Below are 18,277 nucleotides of genomic sequence, written 5' to 3'. Positions count from 1 at the left end.
GAAAAAAACAAGATGACAAACACAGATGTACACACACACATACAAATAAAAACAATAAATAAACATCCATAAACATCCATGTGTCGCTCCCATAAATACAGGAATGTAACTGACACATTAGGAGCATGTAAAAAAGACACCATGGAAAGGGCTGTCACTGGGGATGACAGAGGTGTGGATTAAGCTTGATAAACAGTGCCTGTGATAGCCATAATCTTATTGAAATAACAATACAAACAGATCTCCAGATTCGCGCCTACACCGCCCCTGGTTATAAAGAACCTTGCTGAGTAGAATAAAAATGGGACGATCCTGATGGATGATAGGAAATGACAAGGAGAAGCTTTGATCTAAAGGGGGGAAGGCTCCTTATGACAGACTGTTTGGTGGGAAAGAATACGGGTGGTTAATGATATGGTGCAAAAAAAAAATCTCTACCAAAGCAAAGAAGAAATTTAATGTGATGCTGTATTAGTGTTTATCCGTGATTAGGCACATGCACAACATCAACACATATCAGAAATATGCATCCTTCTTCTAAATTATTTTATGGTGTGAATGATCAAAACAAAGCCTAACAAATTTGACAATCTGCCGCACTGTGTAAATACATTGTTTTGCACACATGATTGAGAATTAGCAATCTGGCATCTGTGCAACCAGACTATGTGTACAACACACGTGCGCTCCAAGTTTGGAAACATCTTATGGGAGTTACTGGGGCATCAGTAGAGTGTGCCATGTCAAGAGCAGAAGACAAGTCAAGTAAACATGGCTCAGGGTGCAGGAACAATGGTGAAACACCAGTTCTGACAGACACAGCAGGGGGGTTGACTTGCACTGTAGACTTACATGCTGAAGACACCCTGACTGTAGAGAGGAAAAGAGAGAGAGAGAGAGAGAGAGAGAGAGAGAGAGAGAGAGAGAGAGAGACAGACAGGCAGGCAGACAGACAGACAGAAAGTGAAATAGAGACTGAGAAGCAGATAGAGAGAATGAAATGAAAGATAGACAGAGAGAGAGAGAGAGAGTAAGTGACAGAGAGACCAACAGAGAAACTAATGGGGCGAGAGAGAGAATGAGAGAAATAGAGAAAGAGCGAGTGAAGGAGTAACATGGATAGAGAGAGAGAGAGAGAGAGAGAGAGAGAGAGAGAGAGAGAGAGAGAGAGACAGGAGGATGCAGAGGAGGATAAAAAGCGACAGGGACTGGGCTGTGTGTCTGAAGCCACTGGCTGCTGGTTATGTGCAGTGGATTACATAAGCCCCCCTGTTCCCTGCTTTTGGGTTGGGAGGGGGGGCTGGTTGTTCCATTTTGGCAGCCCTCTCCCAGCCAACCAGCTCGGAGGCTCATGAATACTGCAAGGTGGTTGCATCAACGCCAGAGCAGCAGATTGTAGCGGACTATAAATATTTTATGGTACAGCACACGAGGGAGAGAAAAAATGTATTTTTAGAGGCCTTTTTGAAAGCTCTGATGGCAAAGCATGAACATGCTCTCTGTCTCTACCTCTTTCTCTGTCTCTCTCTCTCTCTCTCTCACCCACTCTCCTCTTCCTCCTTTTACTTTCTCTGTCTCTTTCTCTACTCTGCCTGTGTCTCTCTAGTCTAGATCTCTATCGCTTGGTTCAGTGGCGCTGTTCAGTGTAAGAGGACTGTAACATATAGACAGTCAGTCTGCTGTCCCGTACTGTACCGGAGCTCTTACTCAAGGTGATTCCTGTGTTCTTGCCCGCTCCGCAGGGATGGAATGATTTATGGTTTACCCCATTTTCATCTGTTGGGAAAAAGTGTGCATATGTGTATGTGTGTGTGTGTGTGTGTGTGTGTGTGTGTGTATGTGTGTGTGTGTGCGTGCGTGCCCGTGTGTGTGTGTGTGTGGGTGAGTAGGTAAAGTGAGATAGAGTGGATAGAGTGCAGCTAGTTCCTCTCCTTTCTACGGCAAGTGGAATGAGCCAGAGAATAGAATGCAGAGTGGGGCTGAAATGTCCTCACAGAACATTCCCATGGGCTACATACAAGTATAGTATATAAGTATATATACTCTTATATATATATATATATATATATATATATATATATATATATATAACATAAATACATTTCCCTCACAGGATCAAAAGAGTATATATACTTATATACTATACTCTTTTGATCCTGTGAGGGAAACTTGGTCTCTGCATTTATCCCAATCCGTGAATTAGTGAAACACACACAGCACACAGTGAACACACAGTGAGGTGAAGCACATACTAACCCGAAGCAGTGAGCTGCCTGCTACAGTGGCGGTCGGGGAGCAGTGTGCCTTGCTCAAGGGCACTTCAGCCGTGAATGAGGGCATAGGAGAGCAGTGCTCAACCACTTTCCCCACCCACATTTTTCCTACTGGTCAGGGATCGAACCGGCAACCCTTCGGTTACGAAGCCTTAACCAGTAGGCCACGTCTGCCCCCAATACAACCACGTATGCACACATGCACACAAGCTCAGTCACTATTGAGCCCAATTCCCAGGATTCTATTTCAAGCATCTCTGGTAGTGCATATATAATTCAAAGTCATGCTCTAGTCCTGTGAGAGTGCAATTCCATGATTAATACGGATACATGCTTTTGGAGCACTGTGAGATTAAGTGAAGTGATATACATCATTGTCATGCACAATAATATTAACACATCAATTGGCACAGTGTTTCTGCATACAAACAAGCCATAGAATGGCTGCATGACTATTTAAAAAGGTACACACCAGTCACTGAAGTAATCCTATAACATGATACAAATCACACCAGCAATGCTCAGTAATCTAATCAGATTACTGAGGGTTGGAACAATCTGGGATTATATGACTCTGACAACGGTGGATTATCCAATCGTTTCTCCTCCAAACCAACAACATCATGTTCAGGTCACTGATGCATACATTATGTTTTATTGACAGTCTGAACACTATGGGTTTAATTCAAAATAACGGGCAAAGTACTGGGTCAGACAATGAGCAAAATTGATCTAAAGCTAGTTTAAAGGAGCATTTCACCGCTGGGAAGATAAATGTGTATTTAAATTGGGTCATTTATGTAGTAAAAATGTCATCATTGAAGTCAGTGCCTTCTTGACCGAGAAAAAGCCAAAAATGTTTTTTGTACTTATGTGGACGAAAGCCAACAACTCCCAGAATTCCCTGCCTTTCACTGCTCTTCGCAGTCCTATCAAGCCACTCCCCCAGAAAGTAGCCTAAACCAGAGACATTCTAATGAGGAGACACAGCACTTAAAAAATCCTCCACAGAAATGAATGGGGTTAGTTTGTAAAGCCAATATGGCAGTTGTCTACACATATTCCGCCTCTTCCGCAGAAAAACGTTGACATGTGAATACATCGGGCCCATCATGTGTTGTGATCTCGCTGCAGGAGCAAGGTTGGTGTTGTGAAGCCTTGCGCATGTGCATTTCTGCTCGAATAGATGCCCAATACGTGCCCAAAAAATGTTGCAATATGGCCATCGAGTGGAGGGAATGCCTAAAAGCTACAAGCACACAGAGGGACTCATTAATGTAACATTTTGACATTAATAAGGATTCTAAAATTAAAACAATCATTGTTTTATGTTGCACTCAATCTTGTGGCCATATATCTAAGGTCCTGTTCTTCATATGGAAATTTTCAAAAATCGCTATTTTGCGAACCATCATTAAGCTACTTGTTCGCCTAATCACATTTTACATATTTCCATGTCAGATGTCCTGCGAATTGACAGCATAGGCTAGCATATCCGGAATTTAACTAATTTGTGCGATAATTTGTGAGTAACGGTTAGGCTACTGACCTTCAAGCCGATTTTGCGAGAGCCAGTCAGCCCCAGTTTGAGATGGCTGATTCTTCCTACTAATCGACAAGCAGGTCTTGCTGCAGGCCTCCTTTTCCTCACTGTATTGCGGTTCGTACAGGCAGTCATGAGCGCTCGGATTTGTGCACCATATCTTCAGAATCCCCATTTGCCATATCAGTTTAAAAATGACCATCCGCCATCGTCGTTACTTATCAGCTTTCTCCACAGAGCAAGAGCCTAGCCTGTTAGCTTAGGCCTAGTCCACACGTACCAAACCGATCTTTTTTTCCTCCGTCTTCCCTGGAACCGTATCAAGAATATTTGCGTCCAAACGGATCCATCTCAACACGACTCAACGCGTTACTTCATACACCAGGCCTATAGGTGGCACTGTGTCTTTACAGAAATTCACCAAAACTGGCAAAACTTTAAAAACTTCGCTTTAAAAACAGACAGTATAGGCTACGGCGAAATGGCTTGTGCAAGGAAACCAGAATTGTTTGTGTGGACTGATGGTGAACTGTCATTTTACGGTTTGTGAAGGGTGCAGTCCCGTCCTTTATTTGGCTAACGCAGGTAGGCCTACTATTCACCTTTACTTTCTTTGGTTGTAGGATGATTCACATTAGTTTTGGCTATCACCGCAATTAGGCTACTAAACGCTAGGCTTACCCAAGTTCTAGGCTATTCTGTCGCCACATTTATAATATTGCTATAAAACCTTCGTTAGTAACAGTCAATACTTTTGCCTGCATCAAATCGTGCATTCGCATTCAGTGTGCTACCATCGGCTTAACGTGAGTTCTAAGCGTCTTTGTATGCTTATATCTGATTTCACTCGACTGTGAATGCATGTATATATTGTAAGACATGTAAAATAAATGAATGACACTGGCACTACGCACAAATTAATGTAGCCTAAACTTACACCGCACTTTCCTAATAACTTAAGTTCTCTCGCGTCACTGACAGTAGCTAGAATGCATAAAAAAAACACCGGGAAAAACAGTGTTCAGTCCACCAAGTCATAAGCTATCGGCACTGCGCAGCATCAGTTGTGATATTTATCTTAACAGAGTGTAATCGTAGGTAATGTCATGTATGAAAACTAGTATTGTTAGGCAATACTATAAGTGCAATTCCAGGGCAGCTGAGGTGTGGCAATGACATCATCGATACGCAAGCAGGATGTGCGGTTTCGCTGTCTAAACGAACTCAAACGGGCTACGGTTTCAGATTTCTCCACTTTGGGACCAGGTTTCAGAAAAGTGCGGTTTCGGGCAGTGCGTTTACAGGATTCGTTTGGATGCTCGGCCAAGACGAAGCAAAACCTCTGCGTTTAACCTAAAAAGCGTCTCCGTGTGGACAGGCCCTTAGTTTAAAAGAAAGATGGTGGACACTATTACCAGAGCCCGTTTATGGCCTGTTTACGTTAATTAGACATTCTCTGCTATTACTAAATTCTGGGAGTGAGGTCACACCCATAGACTGGTCACATGGGCGGGTTGAAAACATACAGAACTAGCGATGTAGTCTCCAGCCTCTGGCCAAACAAATCCTCCAATGACGCAAAATGATGATCTGAGTATTTTTTCCAGACAGAAAATACAGATATCTCTCGAGGGACATGAGGGAGGGAAGCACAGCCATTCAAAAAAAGTACCGGGGTTCTACTGATACAAAGCTTAATGCAAATCAGTGAAGTGTCCCTTTAATAATCTAACATATTCATTTGGCTATCAAGATGCTAAGCAAAACATGGATGGATCAGCATATGCACCCACATGCCAGGTGATAGCTTTATTTCACTTTCTTTAATGCCCGACTGCACTTTGGTGTTAGGGGCCTATACGTCCAATCTGACTTTCACTCCACTCTTGCTCTGGAGGAGGAACCTATTCGGATTGGGATGATGTGACGTTCCAGTTGGTATGGCCTGATCTCAGAAACAGAATGCAGACAAAAAAGAAACTTGAGGAGGAAGATGAGATCATCAGAAGCTTTTTGCCCTAACCACAGGAGACCACACTTAACTGTGTGTGCTTTTGTCTTAAAGTCAGCAACTCCGATTTCACAGAATTACACTATTTGTTTTTTGGAGATAAGACCACAAGAGCACCACGAGTCAGTCGAGTGTACAAAACTGTCCATTCCAATGATCCCTGCCTCCCAACATGGCTTTCTTCCTTACAACAAGCAATTGTGTAATATCTATGTGATGAACATACAAAGTGAGGCTGTTGGTGAAGAGGTCGGGGGTGAAGAAGATGGGAAGGGGGTGGGGGGGGGGTAAAGCCACGGTATTTACTAGCTCTCTCCTCTCTCATGCTCTGTAACCTTCTAACAGAGGTCAGTGCTAAAGTTAACCAGAGGCTAATTTCCATATCCATCATTTGCCTGCAACACACCTTACATTCCACAAAGCCAAGGCCAGGTCAGAGCACTCAAACACTTTCCAATAAATGTGCTGTCGAGTCAATTAAACTATGAAGGTAAAATAATATGCAAAAAAGAAAACAGCTGTTGTTTCCCACAAAGGGTCAAGGTGTATTGCAATACAAGTAGCTTCGAGGCAAACGCAGAACGAATACTAATGCCCCTAAAGGACAGAATGAGGCCAATCGCAGTCGGGGAGCGTCATCTGATCGACATGCCGTGACCCTGAGCGTCTTGGGGCTGAGAAGATGCTGTATCAATTACCCTTAGCCCGCTGTGAACTTCTGCAAGTTTGATGAGACCCCAGACAAAACAGCGTCAAATGATATGGGGATATGATGGAGGAAAACAAACCATGTGTCAACACAGCTCAGATAATGTGTGATACTGTGACAGCCCCAGAGAGGAGAGCACAATATAAAAATCACAGGGCCAAGTTTTAACTGATAAATGCTCAAATATTTACACCAGGCCAGGTTTTCACACTAGTGCATGGAAAATGTGAATCTACAGTGTGAACAACACTGTCAGTGTTGTAGTTGGTGTAGAGAAAAAACAAATATCTGTAGGGTTCAACTGTTTTCAAAGTGCTCAGAAGAAAAGACTGAGACAGAGACTGAGGAAACCATGGCAGCCTTCCAGTTGTATTCACTCATGTTTAAAATGGAGGAATCTCTCTTTTTCTCTCCCTCCCTTCTTGGCATCATCCAACTATGCCAATCAAGGTCTACACCACAGAGGACCCATACTTGCTATTGGTGATTTTAACCAGCCCTGTTTTTTTTTTTTTTTTTTCTCATACAGGATTCAATGTGTTTGAATGTAAAGCCATACCCAATGTGTGGGTATGTGAGCCTGGGAGAAAAGACGGGGGTGGGGGGGGGGGGGTTCCTATCGGGGAGCGTAACAAGAGCGAGGAGCGCTGTCTCTCAACCCCCCACACTCCCCGCCAGGATCTGCTTCGTCTCTGTTACTAGGCAACACCTGCAGGCATATGCTAAATAAAGCTTGGAGCCAAGCGAGTGGGCAAGCGGGGGATGGAATGGCTTTCTCGGAGAGCCTCGGCAAGTCTGCCTCAGCCACGCTGAGATGAGAAGCCAAGAGAAGAAGCGAGAAGAAGAAGAGAGGAGGAGGAAGGAAGGAAGACCTGAGAGTGAGTCGGAAACCAAATTTGACACAGCAGTGCATCAGCGGAATCCTAACCAGGGCAACCCCCACTTCCTCCTCCCCCTCCTTCCTCCATCAATGGTGGCGATCATCAATGGTGCCCTGTTTCCACCAGTGCTTTGAAGAATGCAGCTTCGTATACCATAGAATTACTGGGGAAAGTGTTGGGAATGTGTTTAATTTAATTAATTTCAGGTATTTAGGTTGAGCAAGAACCCCCCCCCCCCCCCCCCCCTCCTCATCAGATCTGTCAGATATTCAGATTCCAGGCAATCCATCCAACATGCAGCAGCACAAAAGCATGCTTATGCCTTGGACGTGTCGTGACAGGAGCTTCCCAGTCTGTGCTCTGTGCGTATTCTCCTGTTTTCAATGCCCCTGAACCAGCTGAACAGTTAGTGCTGCCCTCACCCTGAACCTGCAGTGACGTGCAGAATGACTGCTCTAAGTGACAGCGAAAGATAGAGAGAGTGTGACTCAGAGGCCGAGAGAGAAAGGAAAGCAGGAGGTATGGAAGGTTATTGAGGGAAGGAGAGAGAGAGAGAGATTAGAAAAGAAAATGAGAGAGATGAAGATGCCAATTATGAGGAACGGAGCCATCATTTATTTAGTTGTGGCTGTAGGGTCCTTGACTATTCATCATAGGTCTTAAAACGTGGGTGTGTGTGTGACTATGTATTTCACTGGCATTTAACTTTTATCAGTGCACTTGGCAATGAGTACACTAACAGCCATAGATAGATAGATATATAGATAGATAGATAGATAGACAGACAGATAGATAGATAGATAGATAGATAGATACTTTATTGATCCCCAAGGGGAAATTCAAGCCCAAGGGGAAATTCAAGAAGAATTTTCAAGAAGAATTTACCTTGATTACAGGCATCTCCTGGTTTTACATCATCTGTGGGGGGTAGAAGGACTGTTGGAGGTCACAGGGGTCAGGCTGTCAGGTGCTGATGTTGCATTTGTGGCGACCAAGAGGAAGATCAGTCTCCTGGGTGGCTGTCTAGACAGAGTCTGACATCAAGAACGTGGTAGGCTAAGCTAACTCTTACCTACCCTTTAGTATAATGAAATGGGCTTTCCAAGGCTTTAGAAAAAGCCCACAGACTAAACCACATGGATTGATATGTTTTTAAATGGTCCTTCACAAGAGAGGGATATTTGGCTGTACTAACAATCTCTCTGTCTCTCACTCCCTCTCTCCGTATGTGTGTTTGTGTGGGAGGGGAGATGAGCGTGTGAATACATGCCTTTCTTTAAGCGGGGTGATATATATCCCACTCTTCCTGTGGAGTTTCTGTGCCAAGCTGTGGTTAACAGTGGAACATGGCCGCACTAATAGTCCGGGCTCGAAAGAATGAATTTGCGTAATCCACGTATGAAACGCAGGCTCTCGTTCTCTCTCTGCGTTCTTCTTCTCATGTATTTTCCTCTCGCGCCTGTGCGCTCCGCCATTGCATAACACTGTCATTACATAATAGGCTACCAAATGTATATTCATGCCCAAGCGGCTTAGCACGAGTTGAGTTGCATGAAGCGTACACGAGTGAAGCACAGGAGAACAGAGGAGAGAGGCCGAGATGGAGAGAGAGACAAATCGAACAGACCTGGTTGGTGCACTTGTCGCAGTGGAAGCACTCCTCGTTCCATACTTCTCCGGGTAGAGCTGACTCACCTCTTGTGCCAAGAGAACAGCGACTGAGCTAGGTGACATTTACAGTTTTTCTCAGTTGCTTTGGCGCATTTCTCAGATCAGAATTAAAATACTCAAAACTGGTTTATCAAACTCCATATCATCTTATCATTTGTGCACATCATTAAAACAGTTCCTCCCCATCTTGAACAAATAGCAATGCTTTAGTACATCTATGCAACTGATTTTGTACAAATGTCTGCTGTTGTATTTTTTATTTTTAAATTTTCAATTGCTAATGTCATGTTGGTCAAAATGCACTAAACTGGTTCCCTGCTGAATAATCCCACCCCCTTAAAACAAATTGGCCTTATTTCATCGCTTGTGTCATTACATGCACGTCTTAAACTAGTTGAATAACTAGTTGTCATAGTTTGTCTAGCATAGTCTCTAGCATATAAATATGTGTGATCTGACAGAGAGGAGCATAAGGATGTATAGCAAGATGTACAGTGGTGCACAGCTCACAGCTGGTCATTTTTTCATTGCACAATACTGTAAAAAAGCCTTTGTTTTCTTTATCTGTCAACAGAAAAAAAAAACTTTGAAACATAATCCACTGCCATGCAATCAACCCTCTTCACACACAATTATGTGTAATTTTGTAGTTTTGAAATAGAAAAAAGTGCTGCCTTGCGTATGTTCATTGGAAAATGCTTACAGAGTAAACTGTATTGACAAGTAAAAATATTGACAAGAAGACGACAAAATAGTTTGACTATATTGACATAAACAATGGTGTCAGGACTTGCCATTTTGATTGCAGTTTCATTGGTATAAATATTTGCTTTTGAGGCATGAACAAAGCAGTTTTGTGTGCAGTTTGCTCTAATTGTTTTGAGAAATGCACGAAATGTGCAAATGCTAATGATGACTTGAGAAATGCACCAAAGCGACTTAGAAAAACTGTAACAACAGGAAAGAACAGGAGTCACGCAGGAAACTATTAAATATAGAAATGTGTCTCAGAGCAAATGAACCAACATTGAACCCTCTTTCATTGTAGCGTGTTTTTTAATGTTTGTTTAGGATTGTCGATAAGATATCCTCAAGCCACAAGAGTTTTTGCTTGGTGGGGGTGGTTGGGGTTTTGATTAAAGGGATTACAGAGTATGTAGCGAACCGAGAGAAGGAATCAAAAAGATGGGATGTGGAACTCCAGCGCCTGTGAGTAGGCGAGTTTTAGGGGATGTTAGAGAGACTGTGTGAGAAGAGAGATGAAAACAGACAGAAGAAATAGGGTGAGAGAAAGAGAACAAAAGAAAAGGGACAGATGCAGAGACAGAGACCGAAAGATGGATGCAAAGACAGAAAGAACTGAATCGGGAGAAGAGAGGACAGGTACATAGTCAGAAAAGGACAGAGTGAGAGGTAGAGTGAATGTGCGTGGCTCTTGTGGAGGAGGATTTCATTAGGAGTATGAGTGAGCTGGCAGCAGAGACTGGCTAAAAAGGCACAGCACATAACTCTCTCTCACACACACACACGCACTCCCTTTCTCAGTCACAAAGACATACACACTCACTTTCCCTGTCACACACACACGCATACACACACAGACTTCATATTTCACAAGTCCCTAACCTTTCCCTCTGTAGGCACGCTCTCTCTCCCTCCAAATCCTTTCTTTCCTTCCTGTCCCTCACTGTGAGTGGTATGAAAAAACCAAGAGATAGAGATTCCAAGCTTTCTTCCATCTCATGTTTTTCCCTTCATACCCTACCCTCCACTGGCTCTGGATCAGCATGAAACCTTTTTGGTCCCATCTCTCTCACACACACACCGCTCTGCTGGGGCACAGGACCAGGCCGGAGTGCAAAACGTGATCCAGTCATTTCTGCTGCCCGTAGAGCTCCCTTTGTCTCTTCTATTTCACGGCAGCCGGTAAAAGCAGCCTTCCCTAGTTGTTCCCAGCAACACATGCGGCTCTGATCTAACGCCAGGTTTGCCAAGGAGGCAGCTGCAATCTCGAGTTTTAAAGGCAGATTTTCATCCCTCTGTTGTTCATGTGTTGTCTGACTGACTTCAGGGGAAAAGGGCTGATTCAGGACGGTTAGTTTATTTTTTTCCCAGTTATGGTCCTTGTCCCGGAGCCAGTTGGACTTCTCCTTCCCACTGGCGATGGTACCCACTGTATCTGTGCTTCACATTCTGTTCCTCCAAGGCAAAATGGAGTCAAACCGAACAAGAGCCCCACTCTAATGAAAGGTTTTTAGAATAGTTTAGTTTCACTGTTTTTGTTTCAGTTCCTAGCTAGTAGTATTTTAGACAAAGCTGCCAGAAGTCCTCACTCAAGCCTGTTCAGCTTGTTTTAATATAGGACTCATAAAAATCCTACTTATCAACCCTCTGATGGCCTAATGAATTCCACAAAGTATCGATCAATGGCGTCATTTTTAATCTCCTGAATTTGGAGGGTTAGGCTTCAACACGTACACTGCAATAATTGAGGACCACGTGAATGAAACATATGATTGTTTATTTGAAGTATTTTCTTAATAAAGCATCTGCAAGAAAAAAAAAACATGAAATATGGCAAGTGAATATAAACTAAATGAATCTGCCAGACCAACCACTCCCAATTCAGTTTAAGCTGTGTCTGCACAGAACAGCAGTCTTTATTAATTGTGTTTAGTGGCACTACGCTGAAGTTCTGAATGTCTTCTTATATAAAAAGAATTCATTTAACTTAAAATATGACAACAAAACACAATTAAACAAAGGATAAAACAAGGCACAGATGCCTCTAAATCCCCTCATTAAAAAAGGTCATATAAAATAAGTAATTTTTTCTTTCTCTAAGTGACGATTCCAAGGAATCAAGAGTGTACAAGGAAAAGGGGCTGTAACATTGCAGGCAGGCGCTCATTCTCCTCCTCCAGCGCAGCACTTTGGCTGGATGCCAGTTCTGCTACTTCAACACCTCTAAAAGCCAAGAAGCCCCTCGTCCTCTCTCTCTCCTTTCTCTCATCCTCCGCTTCCTCCCTCCATTTCTCTCTCCCAGTTCAGCTGCTCACAGGTTCGGCGCCGTTGGCGCTGGATCTATTCTCTTCACCTGTGGCAGCCTGCTTATCCTCCAGAGGTACCCCCTCCTGGCTCTTGGCATCCCCGTCGGCGGTGTTCCCCTCTTGGGCTTCGGGGGGCGCGTCGTCCCCCCGGCTCCGACCCTGCTTGTTGAGGAACACCTCCACGCCGACCATGCGCAGGTAGTGCAGGCGCTCGTTGCGTGGGACGAAGGCCCGTATGGACGTCTTGCCTCGCCAGCCGCACAGCTCGATGGGGCACTGGGGCAGGTCTGGGTTACTGTGGAGAGGACGACAGCACGTTAGGAGGACGAGAGAATGACAGAACAAGAGAGAGAATGTGGAAAGGGGGGGGGGGGGGGGGGGGTTCAGATAGGAAAAGAGAGAGACACACATGAACGAGTGAGAGAGAGAGAGAGAGAGAGAGAGAGAGAGAGAGAGAGAGAGAAGCCATGCAGAGAAAGAGATAAATGGTTGAGAGTTAATGACCATACAAGAGTGACAGGGAACACTTCAGGGTCAGACAACAGGATTACTGAACATCAATGTGTGAATATCTCTGATATGTGCAAATCACTGTGTAGGCGACGAGAGGAGGAGAAACACGGTCAGTGAGCAAGACCGAGGAAAACATAAAAAGAGAAGAAGAAAAAAAATAAAGAAGGAAAGAAAGAAAGAGAGAGTTGAGGTATTCACCGTAGACAGAGGGGAACAGAGGGTGTGATCAGGTCAGAGGGAGATTGATGGCAGGAGCGGGTGACGCCAGGAAGAGAAGGCAGCCAGAGAAATAGATGAAGGGCAAACGAGCGACAGAGAGCCGGTGATGAGACAGAAACCCAGAGTGAAAGAGGAAAGGATAGAGAGAGAGAGATAGACAGAGGTGAAGAGAGAGAGAGTTAGAGTGCCAGAGACGGAGAGAGAGAGAGAGAGAGGGGAATGGAGAGGAAGAGAGTGTAATGCAGGGCGATGTGATGACAGGAAGACAGATGGGTAGATTAGTGGGAAGGGACAAGAGAGGGAGTAATGGCTGGTGGAACAGGAGCGAGAGAGGAAGCCCGTAACAGACAGAGCTGAACGCCAGATAGACAGAGGTGGAGAAACCAGAGCAGAGAACGAGGGACAGAGAAGAGAGCAGAGAACGAGAGCAGAGAACGAGGGAGAGAGATGAGCAGAGAACGAGGGAGAGAGATGAGAGCAGAGAACGAGGGAGAGATGAGGGGAGAGAACGAGGGAGAGATGAGAGCAGAGAATGAGGGAGAGCTGGTTGAAACAAGACATTCCATAGCAGCAGTGCTGAGATGAGCAGTTCGCTCCCTTGACAAGAAGGTTCCAGAAAAGAGGAGCTGACCCTGGAGACACACACCCAACACACCTCCTCCATCACAATTCACTCAGTGACTTTAACACTCTATATATAGCCTGACCTAACACGTGTGTGTGTGTGTGTGTGTGTGTGTGTGTGTGTGTGTGTGTGTGTGTGTGGAGATACACAATACTGGTGCCTGTTGACAGTTGCACTAGTTGGTGTGTAGGCAGCTGCATACAAGTGTGAGTGTGGCTCTCTGTGGATATCTGTGTGTGCACCCACATACACCCACATATTACATGCGTGTGTGTTTACATGATTATGAATCTATGTGTGAGAAGCCATGTCTTTGACCTTGTGTGTGCTTGTACACTACAAATCCCTATCTGTGCCTGAGAGAGTGTGTGTGTGTGTATGTATTCTTGTGACTAAGAATCACCACCCACGTGTGTATGTGCGAGGCTCAGTAGTGGGGATGCGAGACTTCAGACATGCAACACTCTCAAGTTCCAAATCATCCTTTTTTTTCCCTCTAAGGACTTTTTAAGAAGTCACATCATCAGCTTGAGTCCTGAGCTCTGCTTCTAACAAGCGATCTTCCTCCACATGCACCAAGAGTGAATGCTCACAAGACATTGCCCTGGGGGGGAGGGGGGTAATGAAATCCTATTAGCTGTTTGCTAAAATGGCTTGCGCCAACATTGAGGTCGAGCCGGCCTTGGTGGCTATAATTGATTTGGTGCAGCCATCCACTGATGCTAATGAAGCCCCTAAAGTGCTAGCTTTAAAGGGGCTTTACATTTCAGTGCGCTCGCGCTTGCCGTGCTAATTCAGGCAAACAAAGGGGCAATGCATGTCTATTTGTGGAAATCTTTGGCACACAGATCTTTAGTTGGCTTGCCATCACACCTCATGATAACCACATAGAGCCATGCCTAGCGCTACACAGCATTTCCAGTCATGTCTCTCCATGTATGGCAAGATGGCGATAAAAGTGACAGAATGTGTACATTGCGCTTCTCCCCTCTTTGCCTCTGATGGCCTGAGTGGTGGCTGGAGACGCAGCATTGCCATAAGCAGCTGGGAGAGTCATAATTTCCATACAAAAGCAGGAACTCTGGTCGGGTCAGGGCAAGCCACTAATTACATGGAAAAAGAATCATAACAGTGTTTGTTTCCTCCGTGTGTGTGTGTGTGTGTGTGTGTGTGTGTGTGTGTGTGTGTGTGTGTGTGTTGCGCGTGTGTACACACTATATAGTTCTAACTGAAAAAATGAATGCATGAATATGCATTGAACAAATACACACACACAAACACAAGGCCACACAAAACCGAAACCTAAGTGCCTGCTCATCCTTCTGGAAATAACAGGAATTTTCACAATGCCAGCAAGACACACACACACACACACTTAAATATTAATGAGGACCTCAACAAGACCCTCAATGCATCAAAACAGGACAAAACAAATCTACAAGTCAGCATATCTGAATATCCAGCCATTCAAATTACTACAGAGAAAGAGTGCATCAAACAGAGCTAGATCAAGTCACTTACTTTGGATCTGGCTGGTACCTCAGGACGATGCTTCCCATTTCTACAAGAAGAGAAAAGACAAGATGAAAGATTGAAAGGGCCATTACAAAGGATTACAGATAATTACGTAAGCATTGCATCAAAAACACTGCCAGCAATACAACGGTGTCTGCATGTGTAACTGTGCTCTGTGCTCTGTGTATGCGTGTTCAAATATCCTATAATATAACATCCTCAAATGCATTTTGACGGATATCTTGTTGACTATTATCTAGTTAGTGTGTTTATTTTAGGAAACTTGGTGTATTTTCTTTTTGTTTTTTACTACTAGAATTTTCCTGAACCTCGATGTCCAAATGTGACCCCTGCAACCAAACAAGTACCCACACTGGGCCCCATCAGATCCCCTTATCCCAAGTCAGCTCTGACAAATATGTGCTTGCTGCGTGTTGTTTGCGGGTGACCACAGCGGGGGGGTGTGGGGGGGGTACTGACGCAGCTTCTTGGCCTGCTCGTGTGCACTGTTGCTCAGCTTGCTGAGAAAGGGGTTCTCCTCTGTGAGCAGCACCTTCACGTCCTCCACACTGATGGTGATGCGCCGCGCATGGATGTAGGGGAACAGCGTGTAGATGCCCTGAGGAGGAGGAGGAGGAGGAGGAAGACAATGTGGAGAAAACAGGGGTCAGAACCACAGTGACTTCTTCATTTGTCTTCTCACCCCACTGCCTTCTCGGTTTGAGTTTTTAGGTCATTCTATGTACAGTCCTCATATTTTCTTGATGCAAACTATTTTACTGCTGGTCCCTTTTAGGGTCACACCCACACCCACCCACACACAGTAGCACTTCCTCTCCAACACAGATCATTAATTCTCACACACGTGTGCATGAAAATGCAGCAGCAGCATCCCATAATCCTCAGATCTCCCCCAGACTAGGGCAGCGTAGCACGACCTCAGCGCAATATAAAACTGCATAGCATCCGACTCATTTCCCAAAATCCTTTGTCAACTCCTTAGGGCCAGGGGCGTTGCGAAGGAACCCTCCGAAATGAGCTGATTGGCTGGATTTGCATTTATTGGGCAACACTGAGAAAATGCCTGGCGGAGTGCTATTAGGGGAGGACTTATCCCCTTATCCAGAGAGACCCACGTTTCAATTTCATTTACATTTATTTATGTAGCCAGCGATTTTAATCAGGCAGGCATTAAGGAAAGCATGGCTTTCAGGAGCCCCCGTTCTCCATAGGTACACTCCATAGTCGCCATCGCTTGACCCTTTTCTATTTTTCAGGGCGATTCCGATAGGTCATAATAGAAAACCGCTGTCTGGCCACTGAATCGACGGGTGATCGCGTCGCCAGCCGTGTGTGTAGTAAAGCGATTACAGAATTCCACCTTCGCGTTTGACTATCGTATCGCCCGCCGTGTGCGGTGGGCTTAATAATAGCACATGAAGGTGAATGATATGATCCTCTACATCAGTGGTCCCCAAACTATGGCCCGCAGGCCGGATACAGCCCCCCAAAACCTCAAGTTGGGTGGCCCCCCAAAACATGTCCGTGATATATAGCATCTGGCCCGCATGGGAGTACGACATCGTCAAACTATAACCTCCGTAATTTTCCCCATTCATTCTCTATGGCGAGTCTTAACAGTACACATGTAATACTCTTTGTCCACTGGTGTTTGTTTTGGCGCTGTTTCCCGTTTGCCATCGTAAACGGAATGAAATGTTGGCCTACCTGCAAACAATGTAAGAGGCCTATGCTGACTGCATCAGTGCTCAAAGTATTCTAAAAGTTTATCAATTAATTGTTAATAACTAACTAACTTCTATTCAAGTCATATTTCTGGGACTTTGAGATATTTTTTTTCTATTTTTTATTCACTTATTCAAATGTTCATACAAATTCACAAAGTTCTCATCAGGTGAGTGAAAGTGGCCATTTCAGATGTTTTTGCCTGCACTTCATTAAACTCTCATAGTTTGAGAACTTCACATTATTTGTAGGATATTGCTTGTTCACAACTTGAGCTGTGTATGCAAAGACACAGAGTTCAGAGTTCACACATTTTGAATAAAATACACTTTTGAGACTCCCTGCAAATACTTTTGGGAATGCTATTTTTTTTATTAGTATTATCTCATTTGAGCTACATTTTACACTCATATGGCATGATTGCAATATAAACACAGCTAACAATGGTATTACATTAAACAGCACTAAGCTATTTATGGTTACTAATATACTCCGAGTCTCTGGCCCTCTCCTAGAGCCAGGCATAGTGAGCTGGCCCCCGGAAGAAAAAGTTTGGGGACCACTGCTCTACATATTTAATACTTAATCATAAAGAGGATGAGAAGTCCCTGCTACACACCAGTCTTGGCTGTTATGGACGCGTGGCATGTGTGTCTGGTACCTAAGGCACTGCTACCGAGTCCTTTCCATCTAAGCATGAGGCTGATGAAATATTAACCTTGGAGTTGAGTCTTGTAATAGTATGAGTCAATAGTGTTTTTTTTCCTCTCACTCCCCCCCCCCCGACGTGAACGGTGGACTGTCCTATCTACCTCCGCCCACCTCTGAGTCACCCGTGGGTGCAGTGTGGGCTGCTCCTACACTCAAAAGGGCATCAGATTAAAGACTCATCTCAAGGCCTGTTATACACTCACGACTAGATGTGGTCATCTCCGCAACGCTATCACACATTCTATTATTAAAGTGTGCAGAAAGTGTGACTACAACCCCCTTAAAATAACAGATCCAGGCCTCCTTGTTTACAAGCCAGAGGGGGACGTGTAACATGCAGTGGGCTGATGATGAACGTGTAGCAACTGAACGAGAACTGCTTGATGAAACTGCAACAGTATAAATTGTTGAAGTAAAGTCTGCGAATAAATAGGGATATTCATTTTTTTTTGTTCAAAATTGTGATGTTTTGAAGCTTTTGTGTGGCAGGCCAGATGGGCATTACCTCCTGGGCCAGACGGAAGGCACAGCCAAACTCCTCACCGTCGTTGTTCCGAGACCAGACCTTCACCCCTGTGTTAATGACCTGCAAGAAACACCAATCAAAAAAAGGGAAATTAACAATCATGATGCTTCACCAAGCATAATGTATGATTTAGAGCCACCTAAACATTATTCCTCAATGAATCACTCACTCTTGCTGTTTATGGTGGGGCTCGGGTTTTTGAAAGGTTTAGGTCACTTTACAAACTAATTTGCTGATGGTCATAAATAAAAGCAGAAGAATGTATGCATCATCACCAGAGAGAG

The 18,277-nt window shown here is 44.4% G+C and overlaps 1 protein-coding gene across 1 annotated transcript in view; it reads right to left on the bottom strand.

Annotated features, from left to right (window-relative positions):
• Positions 1 to 11,592: 11,592 nt before the first annotated feature.
• Positions 11,593 to 18,277, bottom strand: part of nsun2 (NOP2/Sun RNA methyltransferase 2) — a 24,257-nt gene continuing 17,572 nt past the window's right edge. Inside the window, exons 16-19 of the mRNA XM_042075783.1 lie at positions 17,973 to 18,053; positions 15,491 to 15,629; positions 15,017 to 15,056; positions 11,593 to 12,433 (exon numbers count right to left, since the gene is read on the bottom strand). Coding sequence (XP_041931717.1) covers positions 12,136 to 12,433; positions 15,017 to 15,056; positions 15,491 to 15,629; positions 17,973 to 18,053 — 558 coding nt within the window. The 3' untranslated portion in view covers positions 11,593 to 12,135. The remainder of the gene's footprint in view (positions 12,434 to 15,016; positions 15,057 to 15,490; positions 15,630 to 17,972; positions 18,054 to 18,277) is intronic.

Source organism: Alosa sapidissima, chromosome 21 (assembly GCF_018492685.1).
Source record: "Alosa sapidissima isolate fAloSap1 chromosome 21, fAloSap1.pri, whole genome shotgun sequence".
Taxonomy (NCBI): Eukaryota; Metazoa; Chordata; class Actinopteri; order Clupeiformes; family Clupeidae; genus Alosa; species Alosa sapidissima.
The sequence above is the reverse complement of the archived record's forward strand: the minus strand, read 5'-3'. Positions and strand labels throughout refer to the sequence as shown.